We start from the raw sequence: 17,637 nt of genomic DNA, 5'->3' as shown, positions 1-17,637 counted from the left end.
CCTGTTGGAGGAATGCAGCTTGGTAAAGGGGCTTTAGTTATGGTAGATCAAGTACAGCGATACCTTCATTCAGGAAACGCAGATCACACATGCTCCATTTCCACTGTTATACTCAAGAGTCTATTAAAACTTGATAGCCGTTACCTGTCTTACTGCTGTTGCCTGCCGTATGGGTAGTCTGAACGAACAGTGTTGGGCTGAAGTAAGTCCATTTCTTCAGCTTTGTCATCAGGAGCCACAATATGTCTTTTTAAACGTGGTCTTCAAGGCTTTGCTTGTTCACTCATTTTTTAGAATTTTTAATAAAGAATGTTTATTCCAAATTGGGATACCTCTTGCTTATTCTGATAAAAATTCTTTAGCCATATCTATGGCTTTTTATTTGTTTCCTAAATAATGCTGATCTTATGGACTGCTACTTCCATTTTACACACTGATCAGTTTGTCCCAATTGGGGATTTGTAGCTGTATAAGAGCTGTGACTTGCTTTTACCTGTGTATTACCTATGATAATTTGAGAATTTAGTCTCTGCACCAATCCTTCAATACCATAAGCAGGTGAGCTGTGAGGATGATACAAGACAAAGATACCATGGATTTACCCTGCATTTTGTGACATATTCATTCACTTTGAGGTTTCCCATACTTCTCAAGGCAGCCCACTCCTTAATGGCCCACTGTCACCATTCGCACATGTAATACAAGTGGTCTTGTATCACCTTGTCTGCTAAAATGGATGCATCAATACTGAGTCATTGCCAGGCACACTGAAGGACTGTGTTTACTTTCTAACTGGCTGCCACTTTGAATTTTGCCCTGTTTCTTTTTGGTTACCTATTTCAGAGGGCCACATTTGCTGATGTTAGTTAATTGTTCTGGGCACCTGGTTAAGCAATATCGTGAGTGATGTTTGGCCTGTGGGCTATAGTATGAACACCCCCATTTATGTTATTGGGCATTTGACTTGGTATTTATGTCTACATTACGGTTGAGGTCTATTTATGCGTATACTACAGAATATATTTAGTTAACCCATCATTGCTGTGACTTTACAGCTAAAGTACACAATGTGCACTTGTGTGACACAGATGTCACATGTTACTAGTCTGGGGAAATCGAAGACAAATATGTGGTGTGTGTGACAGAAAAGTTTCACAGCCAAAGCAAAGACGAAAATGAAATTCAGACAGCGTGTGTGTGTGTGTGTAAATTCAGGATTTATGAATGATGAAAGAGCCATTGGTCACAAAGGTCTGCATATCTTAATCACATGTAGAAGACATTTTCTGCTCATTTTGCAAAAAAGCTGTTCTCATATGACCAATGTTGCCTAACTAGACCCACTGTGTTATCTACATTTAACATTCATATATGGTCCCAATAAAATAAAATATATATTCAATAGTCCCTGTAACATGAAATACATATTGTGTATTTGCTAAATACTGAGAGGTTGGTCAGCGGTGTGATTTTACAGTAAGCAGAGTGCATTGCTATTCTAGTTTCACTGATGTCCTTATACCATCATTAAGTGAATTTTGATTGTCTGGGTTTTTTCCCTGCTTGTATAGGAAGGTGTTAGAATCAGAAATGAACAGCAGTACATTGGAATGAGCCAGGCTCAGCATCCTGCTTTGCAGTTCCTGAGGTTGTCATGGTGACCAATATTCAGATGCAGTACCTAGCATCATGGAAAGTGAAGGGAGCTAGATTATAGTCTATAAACCAGACGTTAAACAGAGCGGCACGGGCGGGTTCGCATGCCTTTGTCACGATCTGTATTTTTTCTTTCTAAATATACCATGGCTGTCACCTGTCCAAGATCAGCTCTAGTAGACAACACTGCCATTTTGTGCCATGTCAACAGCCAGCTGTTGTTATTCTTATGGATGAGTAAATGGTTACTGTGTGCATTGAATATGCATATGAATGTATAGTATATTGCTGTTGTTGTTCAGTATCTTACATCAACTGCAGATGTGTTCCTAGAGAGAAATGAATTTTTAATATGAGAAATCTAGCATTCAGTGCTAAAGCGTTGTCATACTGGACTGGATTTTTTTTTTTTTTCGCTGTTGAATACACAGTGTGTAAGCTAGCTCAGTAGCTCTGTGAACTCACTACATGGACTCAACTCAAAAGTCAGCCAAGATCACTCTCAGTTAACTGTCTCCCTTATCCAGTGGATCTCCTCTTGAAGATGAATGTCCCCCTCTTTCTAAAACGGTCTCTATCTCTTGTCCAGGTTCAGCGGCCAGCTTGACTTTCCCCAAATTAACACAGCTGACGTGGCTTTTGGTGGGGAGGGGTGGCAGTGAGGGAGGATTAAAAATTATGAGCACACAGGTGCTCCTGAGCAACAATCGCTAGGGTCAACACTGAACACTGCAGTGTTGAGCTCACTGCTTTTAATAAGTGGAAGAATCACAGGAAGGGGAGTCTGACCGCGGCCTTGCGCCCAACCTGTGGCTCTCGCCTTGGCTTTGTCCCGACCGTAAGAGGAAATGAGTCGTGTCTGGAGTTTGGCAGCGGTGTGTGTGGGGCAGAGCTTGCTCTGTGACACACAGCTCATTACTATTTATTTGCAAAACCTATTTTAGATGGTTACATACATACATCACAATTTTACAGACTTTTTATTTCTAAAAGTGGGTAATTTTATCAGGAATTATAGTTGTGTAACTTTCCTGAGGGTACAAAAGCAGTGCGTTATCCATGAAATGAACCTGTAACCTGTAATCTGTAACTGTAACTGTTTAAAGGGCCAGGTCCTTAACCACTGTACCACACCACTGACCCAAAGCAGATGACAAACACGGGCTGTAAATTTCTTGACAAATACCACAAGCCCTAATTTGGGCATTCTGGGCCCATAGGTTCTGAGTTCACATTGCGTGGCTGCGGTCAGGCCGATTCTCCAGCTCTCTTTAAATGACTGCTGAGAACAGGGTGAAGAAAACTGGTTCAAACAAGGCCACAAAAAGCTTATTCAGCTGGTTAAACGCCTGGCTGCAGCAAAAGCGTGCAGGCCCTGGGATATGTCTGTCAGCAGCATCCACACATTGCATGGGGATGACTTGCTGAGTGGTGTATGTACCGTAATCGTTACTACATATTAGCGTGCGCTCATATTCGTGCATGCTATCTTTCTGAGAATCCACCACCCAGCCCCAGTTTAGCCGTCAGCCGCTTGCTGCCCTTGTGAAGGTCAAAAACCTGCCAGGCCAGCTACATTCAATCCACGATCCTCCTCTCACTGCCCCAGATCCCCTGCACTATTGAATCACGCTGTAACATTTGGCTGATGCTGGTCTCTCTTCTTCACATATTCTATAGTTTAAATGTCCTCTCAGTGTAGATAGAAGCCTACACTAAGCCTGCCCTTGGCTGAAGCAGACTTCCAGTGTGTAAATTTTCCAGGCCATTTGTGGAGGGCATTACCTGCAACACTAGGGGCATTTTAGGTTCTCAGAATTTGATAAACTGCAGACATTTTAAACTCTTCTAGTGTAGAAGTGTGGTACCAAGGCCTAACAGAGTCGCTAATGTTGAGTCGGTGTAACAATGTGGTGCTGTTTTGGAAGTGTGTGCGGCTGAACTCGTTTTTTTCAAAGCACCGGGAGGTTAGATGACATCATGGCATTGGCTGCTGCCAAGCTGGACACCAGTCTGAGAGCCGTGTTCACCAGGGTCCATAATGCCGCGCCACAGTCGGTCAGGCATTTGTGAAGAAACAGCGATGGAATTGCTTTTAAGCAGTGCAGCTCTAGGGGAGAGCTTGGGCTGCATGTGTCACCACTGGATAATATTATCCTTGTATTTACATTTGCAACATTATTTATCTGTCTTTTGTCAGATTTCCTGCTGATACCATAGTTGCAGCTGTGGATAACGATAGCATGTTTCGTCATTCTGAAACTGAAATTCGAAGGTAGTGTCACATCCTACAATGTCTGGTCTTTATAATTGGTAGACTGATAAGGTGTATATCATAAGCTTCTGTGGACATAAGGTGAATTATGGTTGTGTTTTACAGTCTTTGTTGTATGTATTTCTTCACATCTAATAAAGACAGTGAAGCATCTCTCCTTAGCTGGCTATGTGCACTAGCACGTAAAAGTTACTGTAAAGACACACTCTTGACTCAGTTGTAAGTTGCAGAAGTAAATTTACGTCCCGCCTAAAAAGGCAAAAATAGCCTGGACATTACCCATAATAAGGTGAATAGTTATCATATGCACAGTTCACGTTGACCAGTCTTTAGCTGGCATAGCTGTAATATAATCTAGTGTGAAAGAGCGCTCTTTAAAAACCTGGGTGACGTATTAGCAAGATTGCTTACTAATGATATGTGTGCTATATAAATGTTTTGTAAAATGATATCAGGTCAAACTTAAGGCAATCATGAATTACAAATTATTATGAATTACGAATCATTTGAAATGCAGAATCTTTTGATATATCATTTGCATACTGGCAATGTGAACAAGGTGGTAGGTGGCCCTACACCAACTGTTATGCCATGGGTTTTTGAATACTAGACAACCAATTAAAGTTCTCCTCTCAAACTGTGGTATGTACAGTGTGCACGTGTGGCTTTGTTCTTGTGTGGCGTTTGTGATAGCTTTAAAAGCCCATAAAGGTGCCATGATTGTTTGGCAGACCAGCCGCTGCTGTTGCGCAGTTTGTGCCGTTGCTAGGCCAGGAGCGCGCTCGTCGCCAGCCCTTTATTTGTCGCCGCTCATGGCTGCAGTGCGACCGAGCCGAGAGCCTGTGGAGGTGGCCTCTCACCGGGTGAGGCTGCCCCAGCTGACCCGGCCGACAGTCTTTCCGGGGGGGGCAGTAATGGGCAGCTATTAATACACTCCCTTTACCTTTGATCCCATGGTCTGCGGCAGGGTTTAGCTTTCTGTCTGTGGTAGGATGGGTCATCTGTGCTGGTGGCCCCAGCGGCGTGTTTGGGAGGGCCGGCATGCCCAGCCTGGCAGCAGATTCCTATTTGTTAAGAAATGGGGACGCTGCAGAGGAAGAAGGGGGGGTGGGGGGCTTTACAGGGGAAATGTCCCGGCACAACAGGTGCGTGGTTTGGTGTGTCCAACCCCCCCCCCTCCCAGATCGCTAATCCCAGACAGCCGCCCACAATCCACCACGGTGCAGTGCACGCTGGACTCAGTGAGTTCAAAGGTGACGGCCCCTCCTGCCTAAATTGCAGCGTGGAGGCTCAGAGGTGCAGAGGCGTACCGGGAGATTAGGGGACCTTTTTTGGCAAAAGTCTCTGTTTAACAGGAAATGTGCTGAAATTGTGGGGGCTGCTGGTGCATGCCTGTTAGGGCTCATAATTTTGGCCATGGTCTCAGCACAGTGCTCTAAGTGCAGATAAGAGCTATTTTAGTCTTTTGTTTACATTAATTATGTCCTCAGTTTCATCCTGTAAAAATGCCCTCCAATGAATGAGTTGCATCTGATCTCACAGAATTGTGATTTATGTTGCATCTTGTGTTGACTTTACACGTTCATACTTAGCACTATGAACTGGGATATGGAGAGATAATGAAAGCTATGAGAGGGGTTAGGGGTGGGGCCGAGCGCAATAGGTTGGGGAGGTGGCCTGCTTTCAGGAACCTGTGGATTGGTCGATCTAATCTGATTGACACATCTTTAGAACCTGTCCCTTTGGCCTAATCTGGAGCTCCTGGGGCATACAGACTGGAGCTTAGTTCTGGGATCCTGTGAAAAAAAGCTGCTTCAGGAGTCAGCAGTTTGAGGGCATTTCAGACATCTTTTTTTGACTGAAAAACATATTTAAACACATTTATTTAAACCTCTCCATTAGATACATTGTTGATTAAATGCAAAATTTAACTTGAATGGATAGTTCTGTTCTGTTGTGTTGGAAGCTGCTCTGGATAAGAGTGTCTGCTGAATGAATGTAATGTAATGTAAAATAGCAATGTTTGTGATGTGCCAAAAATTAAAATACACAATCTAAAGGTAATTAAGTTATTCATATAATTTAAGCAAAATCTGTTACCGGATATTCATACAAATGATTTTTACATCAGATCTGTTTGTCTCATTGTTTTTATTGTATTGGCCACATTGTGTATTGGTGATAGCTGAGGTTTGTTTCAAAATCCAAGGCTTAGCAGTGCTCTTAAATTTATTACCTAGGCTAACAGACTGTAAGTAAATGTAAGATTCATCCAGATTAGCCCCAGAGTGCCATAACTTGCCTGTCTGACATTGTTATTGCAAGCACAAACTTCAAAACAAGATGAACATGCAACAGACTGACCAGGTTCTGCTTCCCTTCAGGAAATATCATAAACCAATGGAGGTTATTGGCCTGTGTGTGGATTTAGTGGAGAATAAACAATGAAAATGGATCTTTCTGTCTCCCTGCAGCCATTCTAAACCCCAAAAGTCCAAAGGAACCACCCAAGACCTTCAGCTTCGACTACTCTTACTGGTCTCACACCTCGGTAAGCTTGTCAATCAGTTCCCCCGTCCCTTGCTCAGGTCAGTGGTTCAGATGGTAGTGCCCTCAGATGCCTTTGCTGCCAGTCATCCTCTCCCTCTACACCTTTCAGGACTTCATTGCATTGCCACTTTCAAAATGCAAGTAAAAATCTGTCACTGGTTAAGCACCTTACATCTCAGCTATTTTGCTAGCTTGGCATTTTTGTCACAATTGAATTCAAGTGTTACTCTCTCTTCACAAATACAGTTCCATGAGTTCAGCAAGCACCAGAATTAATGGAAAATTTGAATTTTTTATTGAGATAATACAACACCTGCGGTCAAGAGTTATTGGCAAATCTTGATTGAATCCAGGGCTGTCTTATGTGGCTGATAAAGCTAAAAAAATTTGTCAAGGCAAATAGAATTTCACTAATGAATTGGTTTAAGGTGAGCAGGGCACCAGCAGTAATTGCTTGTGTGTGTGTGCGTGTGTGCGTGGGTGTGCGTGTGTGTTCGTGTTTCCCTCAGCTGGAGGACCCCTGTTTCGCCTCACAGTCCCTTGTGTACAATGACATCGGGAAGGAGATGCTGCAGCATGCCTTCGAAGGCTACAACGTCTGCATCTTCGCCTACGGCCAGACCGGGGCAGGAAAATCCTACACCATGATGGGCAAGCAAGAGGAGGGCCAGGAGGGCATCATTCCACAGGTATGCCACCACACGCCATACCTGGTCACCTGTCAGCATCACAAGATGCTAGAACAGTGGTGGGTTTGGAGAGCTTTGTGTTTAGCATTAATAGCCTCCTGGCACTGCTTTCGTAATGACTTCACTTAACTGCAGTGTACTCTCTCTCGCTCGCCCCCTAGCTCTGTGAAGAACTCTTTGAGAAAATCAATGACAACAGCCAAGAGGACATGTCTTACTCAGTGGAGGTAAGCTCCTGGTGCCATGTAAAAGTACCAGCCAATACGCCACACATAAAATGGCAAAAGGAGAATTTTTTTGTACAAAAACGAACAGTTTATTTTGAAACTCAACACAAAACAAAGGAACCAGCCTGAGCAAAGGCACAACCAAACAAACTGCTAAAAATGCCTCTGGTTTCCTTGCTTGATTGTTCTCCTTCCTTTAATTATGTCATTGCTTGCCAGTATCAAAAATATTATGGGTCACTACTCAGTTGCTGGGAGTACGAGTGTCACTCTGACACCAAACGTAAAGATTCTGGCCAAAGCCTCATTACATTCCCGGTGAACATAGTTCCTCGTAGTCACTGTACATTTATCAGAGCCGCTGTGTGGAGAGGGGAGCACTATGACAGGGGACATCACACCATCCCTCCTGTAGCTTCATTCATCGGGACTGACAACACATCTGGTGACAGTCCTGCTAAAAAACGACATAATATATGAACAAATTCCAACCAACTGAATGCAGCAGGTGTTTCACCCACTCAATCAACACATAGCAAGCATTTCTTAGAACATAAATGACGAAAGGGTAGCAAGCAATGCTGCTCTCTGTGATGTAAGTCTCTGCCCTGAATACAAGGCAGTCTGGACAAGGTGTTTTATGCACACGGACATGCAGTCCTGTTCTAGGTTCTCTGACAGACAGCCTCAGCAGGGTGGGCCACTTCTTTTACACAAATGTGTTCAGAATTCAGGCTTCCCGGCATTGTACACAGCACCAACCTCAAAGGAACACATCCCGTCCGGCGTTTTCCATCATACCTTCATATTGAACTGAAGGAATGCCGGACAGGAGACCCCGGTGAGGCACGCTTCACACTGCAGGGAACGTGAGAAGGGTGCAGCGAGCATGTGGACATGTCTCCATGTGTGATGCGCACGGTTATCAGTGATATATTGGTCTGCGGAGTGAAACTTCATCTGCCCGGTGAGGCAGCCCAGACCGCGTTTCCCAGTTATGGTTTCACACCTGTGCAAAACAGCTCGTGGGATGTTATGCAGCACAAACCTTTAAATCATACAGCGTGATTTCCCTTGGTGAAGTGCCAGCAGTAATTTGTTTACTGTCACCGGAGCAGAGAGTAATTATTAGTTCATTATTATTATCTTATATTTCATTGAAGAGGTACTCATTTTTTGTTGTGACCAATTTGATAAGATGCATAGACATCAACAAAGGGTATTGGAGTGTTAAGACTGTGTGCCACATATTCTCGTATTTATATTGAGGATTTTCTAATAAAATCACAAGCATTCTTTCATCTAATTGAATCCATGCACCATCATGTCATGCTGTAACCTTTTGTCAAATTTAATTATAATAGCATGTTGTGTGTTTTTGAGCCATTCAAATGGTCAAAGGTGCTACATAAAGGTGTTTTTGCATTGCATATTCATAGGTAAAAAACTTAAGAATCTGGTTATATTGTCAAGGTTTTAAGGGTTCAGTAAAGTTAGCAGAGATTAACATGCAAAAAATAATATATAAGTATAAAATATATTTATAATATAAAAATTGTTGCTGCTTTGGTATACTGCAATATATTTTTGATTTGAAATAATATATTTTATTTGTATTTGCAATATAACCAATGGATGAAACATACATTTCTCAATATATTAGAGTAGATTTCATTTCTGCGTGGGTGGAGGGACAAGTGACAAAGAGTGAATGCATTTCAGGTCAGCTACATGGAGATTTACTGTGAGAGAGTGCGGGACCTGCTGAACCCCAAGAACAAGGGTCACCTGCGGGTTCGGGAGCACCCCCTCATGGGCCCCTATGTGGAGGACCTGTCCAAGCTGGCCGTCACCTCCTACACTGACATTGCCGACCTGATGGATGCCGGCAACAAGGCCAGGTGAGGCTCGTAAAGCAAGCCCATGGAAAACTGTACCTAACATATGGTTGAGAAAAATTTGAACAGAAGATTACTTACAGCCAGCTGAAATGTTGTCAGCAGCAAATTACTGTCAAGGAGTCAGTCAATAAGAGAATAATGAATAATGGAAAGTGCATTTTTAGTCATGATAAAATATTGTTATTATAAGTGTTATTATAATTATAAGTTATAATTAACACACTTGTGACATAGCATAGGCACATAGAGTGGGATTGTATAATGATACTGAAGATGTATGAGGTCAAGCAGACATTTTCACCTGAATTGGAAGAAGTCATGTTTACATCCGGCTCACAGAGAGAGCAGATGCTGGCATGCGCGTCAGCTAAGGCCGAGCTATTCAGCAAATTGCCAGCAGGAAAAAGAGCTAAAAAGAATACAATGTGGACTCGTGAGATTGCTTAAGGCACTCAAACTGGCTCTGCCATTATTATGGGGTCGAGACGGAAGAGCAAGTAACGTGAGTGTACACTGAGTTCCCTCCTGTGTTCTTGGAGAGTGAAATGTGCAACTAGCTGGCTACAATTCCGTCATAAAGCAGATATCTTTATCTTACTTTTTGTGGTATGTTTAACTCATTAATGAATTCATTAGATCCAACTACAAGTTGATTCATATCAACTAGATTCATAACAAACAAGAGGAGCCTTCTGTTACTTAGTAATTTTATAATATTAATTTGAGTTCCCTGATTGCATTTGCATCGCAACCTGTTAAGTACTGCTGATAGCGGTCTTTGGGTGGTCAGTCCACAGAAAGACAGCCTAAATGATATAAGGTCATGATGACCATTGAACTATAATTGAAACATTACCGTGATGGAAACACATTGGACTGCAGTTAGTCATGACTCATCAAGTTAATCATGACCAATCAAGATTTTTCTTTAGAGGTGAAAATGCTGCCAATGTTTTATGAATACTGGGTAAAAAAGCAGGCTGTTAGGGCATGACTCTGAATCAATCCAATTCATTCTCTCCATTTAACCTCTGCCTACCACTACATCCACAGTGGTCCAATTTTGTTCTGTATTTGAATATTACATTAAGAAGGAGATGAAATCACATTTCTAAACGGTACTTTGGTCTGCTTGGAGAATAAACCTGCAGTTTGAAGCACAGCGCTCCAACTGCTATGCCACCCAGCAAAACTTCTAAGCTAGTGTATTTTCCCTGCTGCTGTGTCACCCAGGAAGTGCTTGATGATTGGTCTGTCCCCTATTGGGACAGATAGATTGTTTTCACTCCACCGGGCGTTTTGTGTCCGTCCCTGCAATGCGCTGCTTTATGCATATTCCTCCACGGGACTTTGAGAAGAACAGCCCCTGCTGTAATTTGGCTCTGCTGAATCGGAGAGCCTATTTCGGGTGCGTTGGCGGTGTAAAGGGCCCCTGTCCCAACCGGGCAATGTGCCTGCGTCGTCCCCCTCCTGCAGATCGGTGAATGATGAAAAGAGAGTCCCTGGGGAGAGATGGCGATGCTGGGCCGCTCACCGTTTCCAACCTGCGTCTGTTTCTTCTTCCTCTGCTGATTACTCATCTTCCGTAATCCGTCTTTGTCGGCTGATTCATTGATGCGTCCCACTTTATGACTCACTGTGCTGCTGCAAGAGCGCCATGTCTTGGGACACTGAGGAGAAGCACTGCCTCCTGCTGGCAGAGGAGAGGCATTTACTGTAGAAGCTCCATTTTTAAGTCCTGTTTTTAGTGTTGCCTCTGTATGCCCTCAGTATGTTCCAGGGTTACAGACCATGAGTGAAATGTACCCAGCATGCACTGCACACCAGGCCTTACTCTGTGTTCTTCAAAGAGGCAACACATACAGTGCCCAGAAGAGAGACCCTCACTGTTTGCTGAGTGTCAGAGCACACTGAATGAGTGTTTATGGTTAGCGGTTTTAGGTCATGTCCACTTGGCCAGCTTTCCAGAAGACAGCATCATTGCCTTTGCTGTGTATGCACTGATGTGTTCGAACTGTGGCTCCACAGGACGGTCGCTGCCACAAACATGAATGAGACCAGCAGCCGGTCCCACGCCGTCTTCACCATCGTCTTCACGCAGAAGAAGCATGACAGCGAGACCGACCTCTCCACTGAAAAGGTCAGAGTCATAGAGGCCCTGGTACATCCCTAACATGACACAGAAGCTCTTCTCCAGAGTGACTTACGAGAAAGGCATTCAATAGGGATAGCCAATTAACAGCACAGATACTGTCTAATTAATGCCATTCTGGGAAACTAACATGGGAGTTAATGCCATTGTAGTAACAGCAATTACTTTAACCTCAGAATAAAATAAAATGCATTTAATGAGTTAAAACTATTCTGCAGGGTGTCGCTGCTGGTGTACCTACAATGAAGGTTTACTAATACAGACTAATGCAAAACTAATGTAAAACCATTGCCTTGTGCATCAAAGCCAAAGTATCACTTCCAGAGTTGCTGCTAGCAATTCTAAGAAGAGAACTGTACATGTTCTCTGTAATGAGAATATATTTGCTTTTGCGAAAGTGTAAAGGACTGTGGGCGATTTGCCCGGACCTGTCGTCCTCTCCCCCTGGGGAGCGGTTTTGGTTCCTGCGGCGGGGAGTTCCAAGTCTCCTGTGTTCTCTGGTTTCAGGTCAGCAAAGTCAGCCTCGTGGACCTGGCAGGCAGCGAGCGAGCTGACTCGACGGGGGCGAAAGGGACAAGGTTAAAGGTGCGTCTAATTTAAAACGTGCTATTTGCTGCCCTTCTAAGAACCCGGCTGCGGGGTCTGCTCCCTTATTTTCGGAAATGGTGCCTCGCCGCAGGCCAGGCAGAAGTTAACGACATTAATTTCATTCGATTTCTTTCCGCCCGCAAGTAGAGCTCATCTCTGATTATGTGCCTGGGATCTATGAATGGCAAAGGTGTTTAGATGTAATAAAACATGACAGCGATATAGATGTACATGGATTTTATGCAGTGCACCCCTTTCAATGAGGAGTATATTCTAGATATACAAAACAGATGTATGTAGCATAGTCATATGTTGCTCAATAAATTCATTACTGAGTGCTTTCACTGATTTTCTGATTTGGCTTGTTGCGTGTTGTTGATTGCATTATTAGCTGTGAGCTGTGGTTGCCAGTTGATGTTACATGTATTACACTGGTAAGTAGTAAAATGGCAAGGTAGATTAGGATGTTAAGTCAGCCAGTGAGTTAAGACAGGAGGTGGATGATACGGTAAGGTGGACATGCATCTCAAAAGGCCATGTTGGGCTCTTAAAGGTCATAACAACCCCCAAAAATGCGCAGTGCAACAGTGGAATAAGGTACATATAGCACAAGGAAGTGACTATGTAACTATAAATATGCAGTTGATAATATTCACAACTGTACACATACACATTACATTGATTGCCATTATTCTTTTAAATATTTTATTCCAAAGATCTCCCCCCACACACAGTACACATACGGTGTATGTACTGTACTGTGTGCTATTTACAGCACTATGCGCTGCTGTAGTTATTCATTTGTCAGGTTTGACAGTGTATGGTTTCAGTCACGGTCGTTAGCGCCGGTATACTGTTGCCTGAGTAGCCTCGTCTAGACTGTGGCTTTCCAGCACCTTGAACACTTATGCTGAGTGCCACATTTCTCAGAGTCTGTTTCCGTAGCTGAAATTCTACTTATTCTGCTTGATTGGTAGTGTTTTGCAGATCCTGTTGCAGCGGTGGTTTGAGGAGGCTTTCATCCTGCAATATAATATGCCTTCCCTGTGACGTACAAGTCACAGTCCATGATTTGGCTTCTTGGTCCAGTAGACTGGGAACCTACAATACCTTTTGTACCCATTTCCCCCAGTAATTTTGTCCTTAAGGTTGATGGCCAGGCCAGGCCTTGTCCTCGTTGATTGCCTGTCCAGGCATCTTCTCTGTTGTTTTGTCAAACGATGAAGAGTATCTGAGTGCAATACTAGGTGTCCTTCTTGCTGCCTGAGGTTCTGCACTGTAACAGAACCCGTCACAGGAAAGGGAGAAAGTGAGAGACAAACAGGAAGAGATGTTGAGGAAATTCAGGCCAGTGAGAAAGGAATTAATGAGCTCTGGGGCTGCCTGTGACTATCTCACGAGCAAGGGGACGTGATAATCAGCTGTTACATAATAATTAGCCATTCAGATTAATTGGGCTGCCATCGCACGTGTTTTTGGTGTCATCCCCCAGCTCCATTCTTCTCGTTGTTGTGTTTCAGGAGGGGGCAAACATCAATAAATCTCTCACCACGTTGGGCAAAGTCATCTCTGCCCTAGCCGAGGTGGTAAGTGTTTTAACCCTCAGATTGCGATGAGCGTCTGATCTCAACCTGGTGCCATGTTACACTGTCCAATGTCCTGTTCTTTCTCCCGCCTATGCTTCCCTGATCAGGATAACTGTACCAGCAAGGTAAACCTCATTCAGTATTCAGCCAGCACCTGTCGCATCCACCACAGGGGAATATGCATGTAGAATTCAGCTTTTTTCCATTCAGCATAATATTTTCATTATCTGCATTTCAGTCCTCATTCCGAAAACTATCCTCACGTTCCATCCCCTCCCGGTAACATGTTGTAAGGCTAATTCTAACAGACAGTCAGAGTGCTCTCTGTTCCCCGCTGAAAGTGTTCTGTGTGTCCAAAACAGAGCAAGAAGAAGAAGAAGACTGACTTCATTCCATACAGAGACTCTGTACTCACATGGCTGCTCAGGGAGAATTTAGGTAAGGCGCAGAGATATCAGTAGAGCTCACTGTAACTGTTTCAATTCACTTGCCCACTGTTTACTGTAATGAATTTTATACAGGTATGGTTAGCTATCAGTATGTGATGTATTACATCATATATGGCATGCTTCATGAATGAATGCGGATAAAACAAAGGCAATGCCCATGAACTGCAGGTCTGGTTTGGTTGATTTTTGACTTGGCACTGAGGGAAGATGGTCTCTCCTCCTCTTCTGAAAGCCGTGCAGAGGAGTGAGTGATAATGAAGTGAGACCCCCTCCCCCTCTGTCATCGCTGAGAGAGCGAGAGAGGATGTTTATACATGACTGCACTGATTGTGAAAGTCGCCTGGCAGTGGAGTATGCAGCGCATCCGCGCTTGCGTAACCCAGCGTGGCGGGGCTCCTTTGACCGGCCTGCGTGCCTCTGCGAGAGCCGCCCCCTCACCCCTTTTTTCATTCGGGAAAGCCCGCACATCTCTTGTTGAAAGCTGAGATCCGTTTGAAGTCCCTTTGAGCAGACCGCTATTCGCCTCCCTTCGCTGGGAACCTCGTGTCGAAAAGGCTTTTGTTTCTGTTAAAGTTAATCAGCCGCTTTGTGTGTTGAAATGTGCCGAGTCATGTGACGGGAGCCGCTAGTGACCCTGTGCCTGTGTGTGCCTCAGGTGGCAACTCCAGGACGGCCATGGTGGCGGCTCTCAGCCCGGCAGACATCAACTATGACGAGACCCTCAGCACGCTACGGTAGGCCACGTCTCCTACAAAACGTCTCATGAAAGGTCGAAGAAGACCTTCGTGTATGCTAGTCCTGTCAGTCAGCGGTCACCACGCAAGCCCAGAGGTGACCCCCCTCTGTCTCCATAGATATGCGGACCGGGCCAAGCAGATTAAGTGCAACGCTGTCATCAACGAGGACCCCAACAACAGGCTGGTGCGTGAGCTGAAGGAAGAGGTGACGCGCCTCAAGGACCTGCTGCGCGCCCAAGGCCTGGGCGACATCCTGGACAGTAAGTCAGCATACACAGCGCCGCCTGTTGGCGGGAGGGCTGTGCTCTGTCATATCCAAGGAAGGCTGCTCCTAGCCTGCCATGTGAGTGTTAGGGGTGGAAGGAAGCACTGGAGAGGGTCACACTGTTAACGTTTGGCCATCTGCACTGCACTCTTAAATTTACTCGAGCTGTTGGATTGGTTATTGTTCTGTCAGTCACACACCTACCTCTGGGCAGTGGAAAAGGCAGAAATTTAGATGTTGTGCTTGGACAGTGCCTCAGAAAAATCACCCTGTCACAGGCAAGTGCTACCCCAGGGGCTTACCCATAAACAGCACATTTATGATGGGGTAGGCCAAATCGACAAAAGACTGACCCTTTCCAGACTGATGCATAAATATACCACATTACAGTTTGTCTGCCGGGCAGGCTAGGCTAATCCAGCTAGTAACCAAACTTCCAGGTCCACAGCTTCACAAATAGCCTACTACCAGCCATTTTGGCTCAGCTTTCGTTTAACTGAAACATTTTACCTTTCCTTTGTCAGCACCATTTCATACTAGCTGAATCTGTATGTCATCTTTTACATAGTTTTTGACTATATCAAAGCACACTTTTGATGCCTTTCAAAGGAGTAGTGTACACAAAAGCCCTTCCAGGCCTTGTATGGCAGTAAATCTAATGGCCAGTTATGCAGCCTATAACAAAACCACGAAAGTGTACGGTAGTCATCCTCTTGATTTAGCTATTAATGTGTTCAGCACTTGAAACTGCATGTTAATTCAATGTACTACAGGATGAAGATGGAGTGACTGGTTCCATGTTGTGTTTTTAAGTACACTACATAAGATCTAAAATACCAGCCATCTGTTCTCTGTGACTTTCATGAATGGCATTTACAACACAGCACCTGCACAAATGTGAGAAATGCACCTAGATTTTGCCTCTGCATGCACATCATCCTGATACAGTGTTGTGTTTCATCTCTATGTGTCGTACTGTCTGTGTCACTCATTCAGTCCAAAAAAAAAAAAAGACCTCAGAATCTCTCTATGTCCTCCCTGGTCTGTGTGACACTAATCTGACCTTTGACCCTTCTCATATTTGCCTGCCTCCCCTCAGTCGAGCCGATGGGGGATGATTACCCGGGAAGTGGAAGCAAATGTGTGTATTCACATGCTGGTTCTTGCTGTGTCTTGCTCGTCCCTTCTCACCTGATAGCTGACCTCCCTCTGCTTCCGCCCTCTGCACCCCTGCTCACCTTGAACAGACCTCAGCTTTGCATGACCCAGGCTCACCCCAAAGCTTAGTGCAAGGAGTCAGAGAAAAATGAACTGACCCAAATTAAAGGGAAGGCCTTATTTACCACAAGGGTGTTTTGTGAAAGGGTATCTGTGTAGCTAGTGCAGCGCAACAGAATACTGTTTGCAGTTTTTTTGCGTGTGCATGCTATTTAAAGTGCTGCCGTCTTTGTGATTGCTGGGTAGAAAACTAGTGGGGCATGGAAATTGAAGGAGGGGAAATTCTAATGCTACAATTCAACAGACTTTTGACCACTGTCATAATCAAATTATAATACTAGTTAGTTTGACAACAATTAAATGACAGGTAATTAGTATTTGAGTGTAGTTTGCTAACAGTTAGTTTGAAATCTTTTCAGTTTGTCTGAGAATTTAAAATGTAGGTTTGATTTTAGCTAATTAGCCAACAAATGATGTTCACATGACCATGTGAGTGCCAGGTCACAGCGGCTGTGATGTGGCAGCGATTCATTTCAGATGAAGGGTGCCAGCCTGTGGCTTGGTGGTGGTTGAATGAGCTGCATGGTGGCTGCATTGCACTCAGGCTTTAGGTGTACCGCACTGATTGTTGCCGTATTCAACCACCTGGAAGAAATGATGGCGGGCCTGTGTGGATGCAGGGATTCCTCATTCCATGACATCACAATAAACACACATGCCTACTTCCGCTCGACTCACGATTGGCTACATTGAGTGTTGCATCATAAAGGGGCCCAAGAGAGACCACTCCCTGCTGGGGCTGAGATATGCCTGGAGGTAATACAAACAGCTTTATATAGTGACAGAAACACAGCAGCACTGAGGTGTAACTGAGCCTGAGTAATCGCCATATAGTAGAGATTGCTACAGACTCAATGAAGAATCTAGTTCTCTAAGCACAGTAATAGTGTACACACTAACTTTATGTAGTACTATGTACATTTAACAGCAGGTCACCAAACTGGATGAGAAAGCCTACTCTGGTAAGACAAAGTGAAAAATGTGTAATTATTAACTGCTTCACTGAATAAATTAAGTTAAATAGTGACTCTGTTAACTAAGGTCTTTGGTCTGAGTGTAGGCTGAGTCCTCTCAGAGGGATGTGCCTAGCCTCCATCTGGCATTCACTCTCCTGGTGCACTGTGGGGCTTGTAGTGTGAAATAGTCATCGTATGTGCCCTTATCAGAGGATTGTATTCAGCATTTCTCAGCAGAGGAGGAAAAGCAGAAAACAATAAAGAAAGAAAATCATAAAATAAATAAATTAAATTGAAAGTTTTTGTGTCTCCGACCATTTGGTAGCTG

General features: G+C 44.1%; 1 protein-coding gene across 2 annotated transcripts in view; it reads left to right on the top strand.

Annotated features, from left to right (window-relative positions):
* The window catches only part of LOC118779275 (kinesin-like protein KIF1B), a 79,233-nt gene that overhangs the window by 18,359 nt on the left and 43,237 nt on the right, over window positions 1-17,637 (top strand). The window contains exons 3-14 of one of the 2 annotated variants that reach the window (XM_036531308.1): window positions 6,406-6,482; window positions 6,991-7,170; window positions 7,332-7,397; window positions 9,120-9,298; window positions 11,327-11,438; window positions 11,958-12,035; window positions 13,559-13,624; window positions 13,732-13,749; window positions 13,987-14,062; window positions 14,729-14,807; window positions 14,928-15,070; window positions 16,175-16,216. In XM_036531308.1, the coding sequence (XP_036387201.1) occupies window positions 6,406-6,482; window positions 6,991-7,170; window positions 7,332-7,397; window positions 9,120-9,298; window positions 11,327-11,438; window positions 11,958-12,035; window positions 13,559-13,624; window positions 13,732-13,749; window positions 13,987-14,062; window positions 14,729-14,807; window positions 14,928-15,070; window positions 16,175-16,216 (1,116 nt within the window). Of the gene's footprint in view, window positions 1-6,405; window positions 6,483-6,990; window positions 7,171-7,331; window positions 7,398-9,119; window positions 9,299-11,326; window positions 11,439-11,957; window positions 12,036-13,558; window positions 13,625-13,662; window positions 13,750-13,986; window positions 14,063-14,728; window positions 14,808-14,927; window positions 15,071-16,174; window positions 16,217-17,637 lie in introns of those variants that run through there. The other variant, XM_036531307.1, reaches the window with a different exon arrangement.

Source organism: Megalops cyprinoides, chromosome 6 (assembly GCF_013368585.1).
Source record: "Megalops cyprinoides isolate fMegCyp1 chromosome 6, fMegCyp1.pri, whole genome shotgun sequence".
NCBI lineage: Eukaryota > Metazoa > Chordata > Actinopteri > Elopiformes > Megalopidae > Megalops > Megalops cyprinoides.
This window is presented reverse-complemented; position numbering and strand designations above follow the sequence as displayed.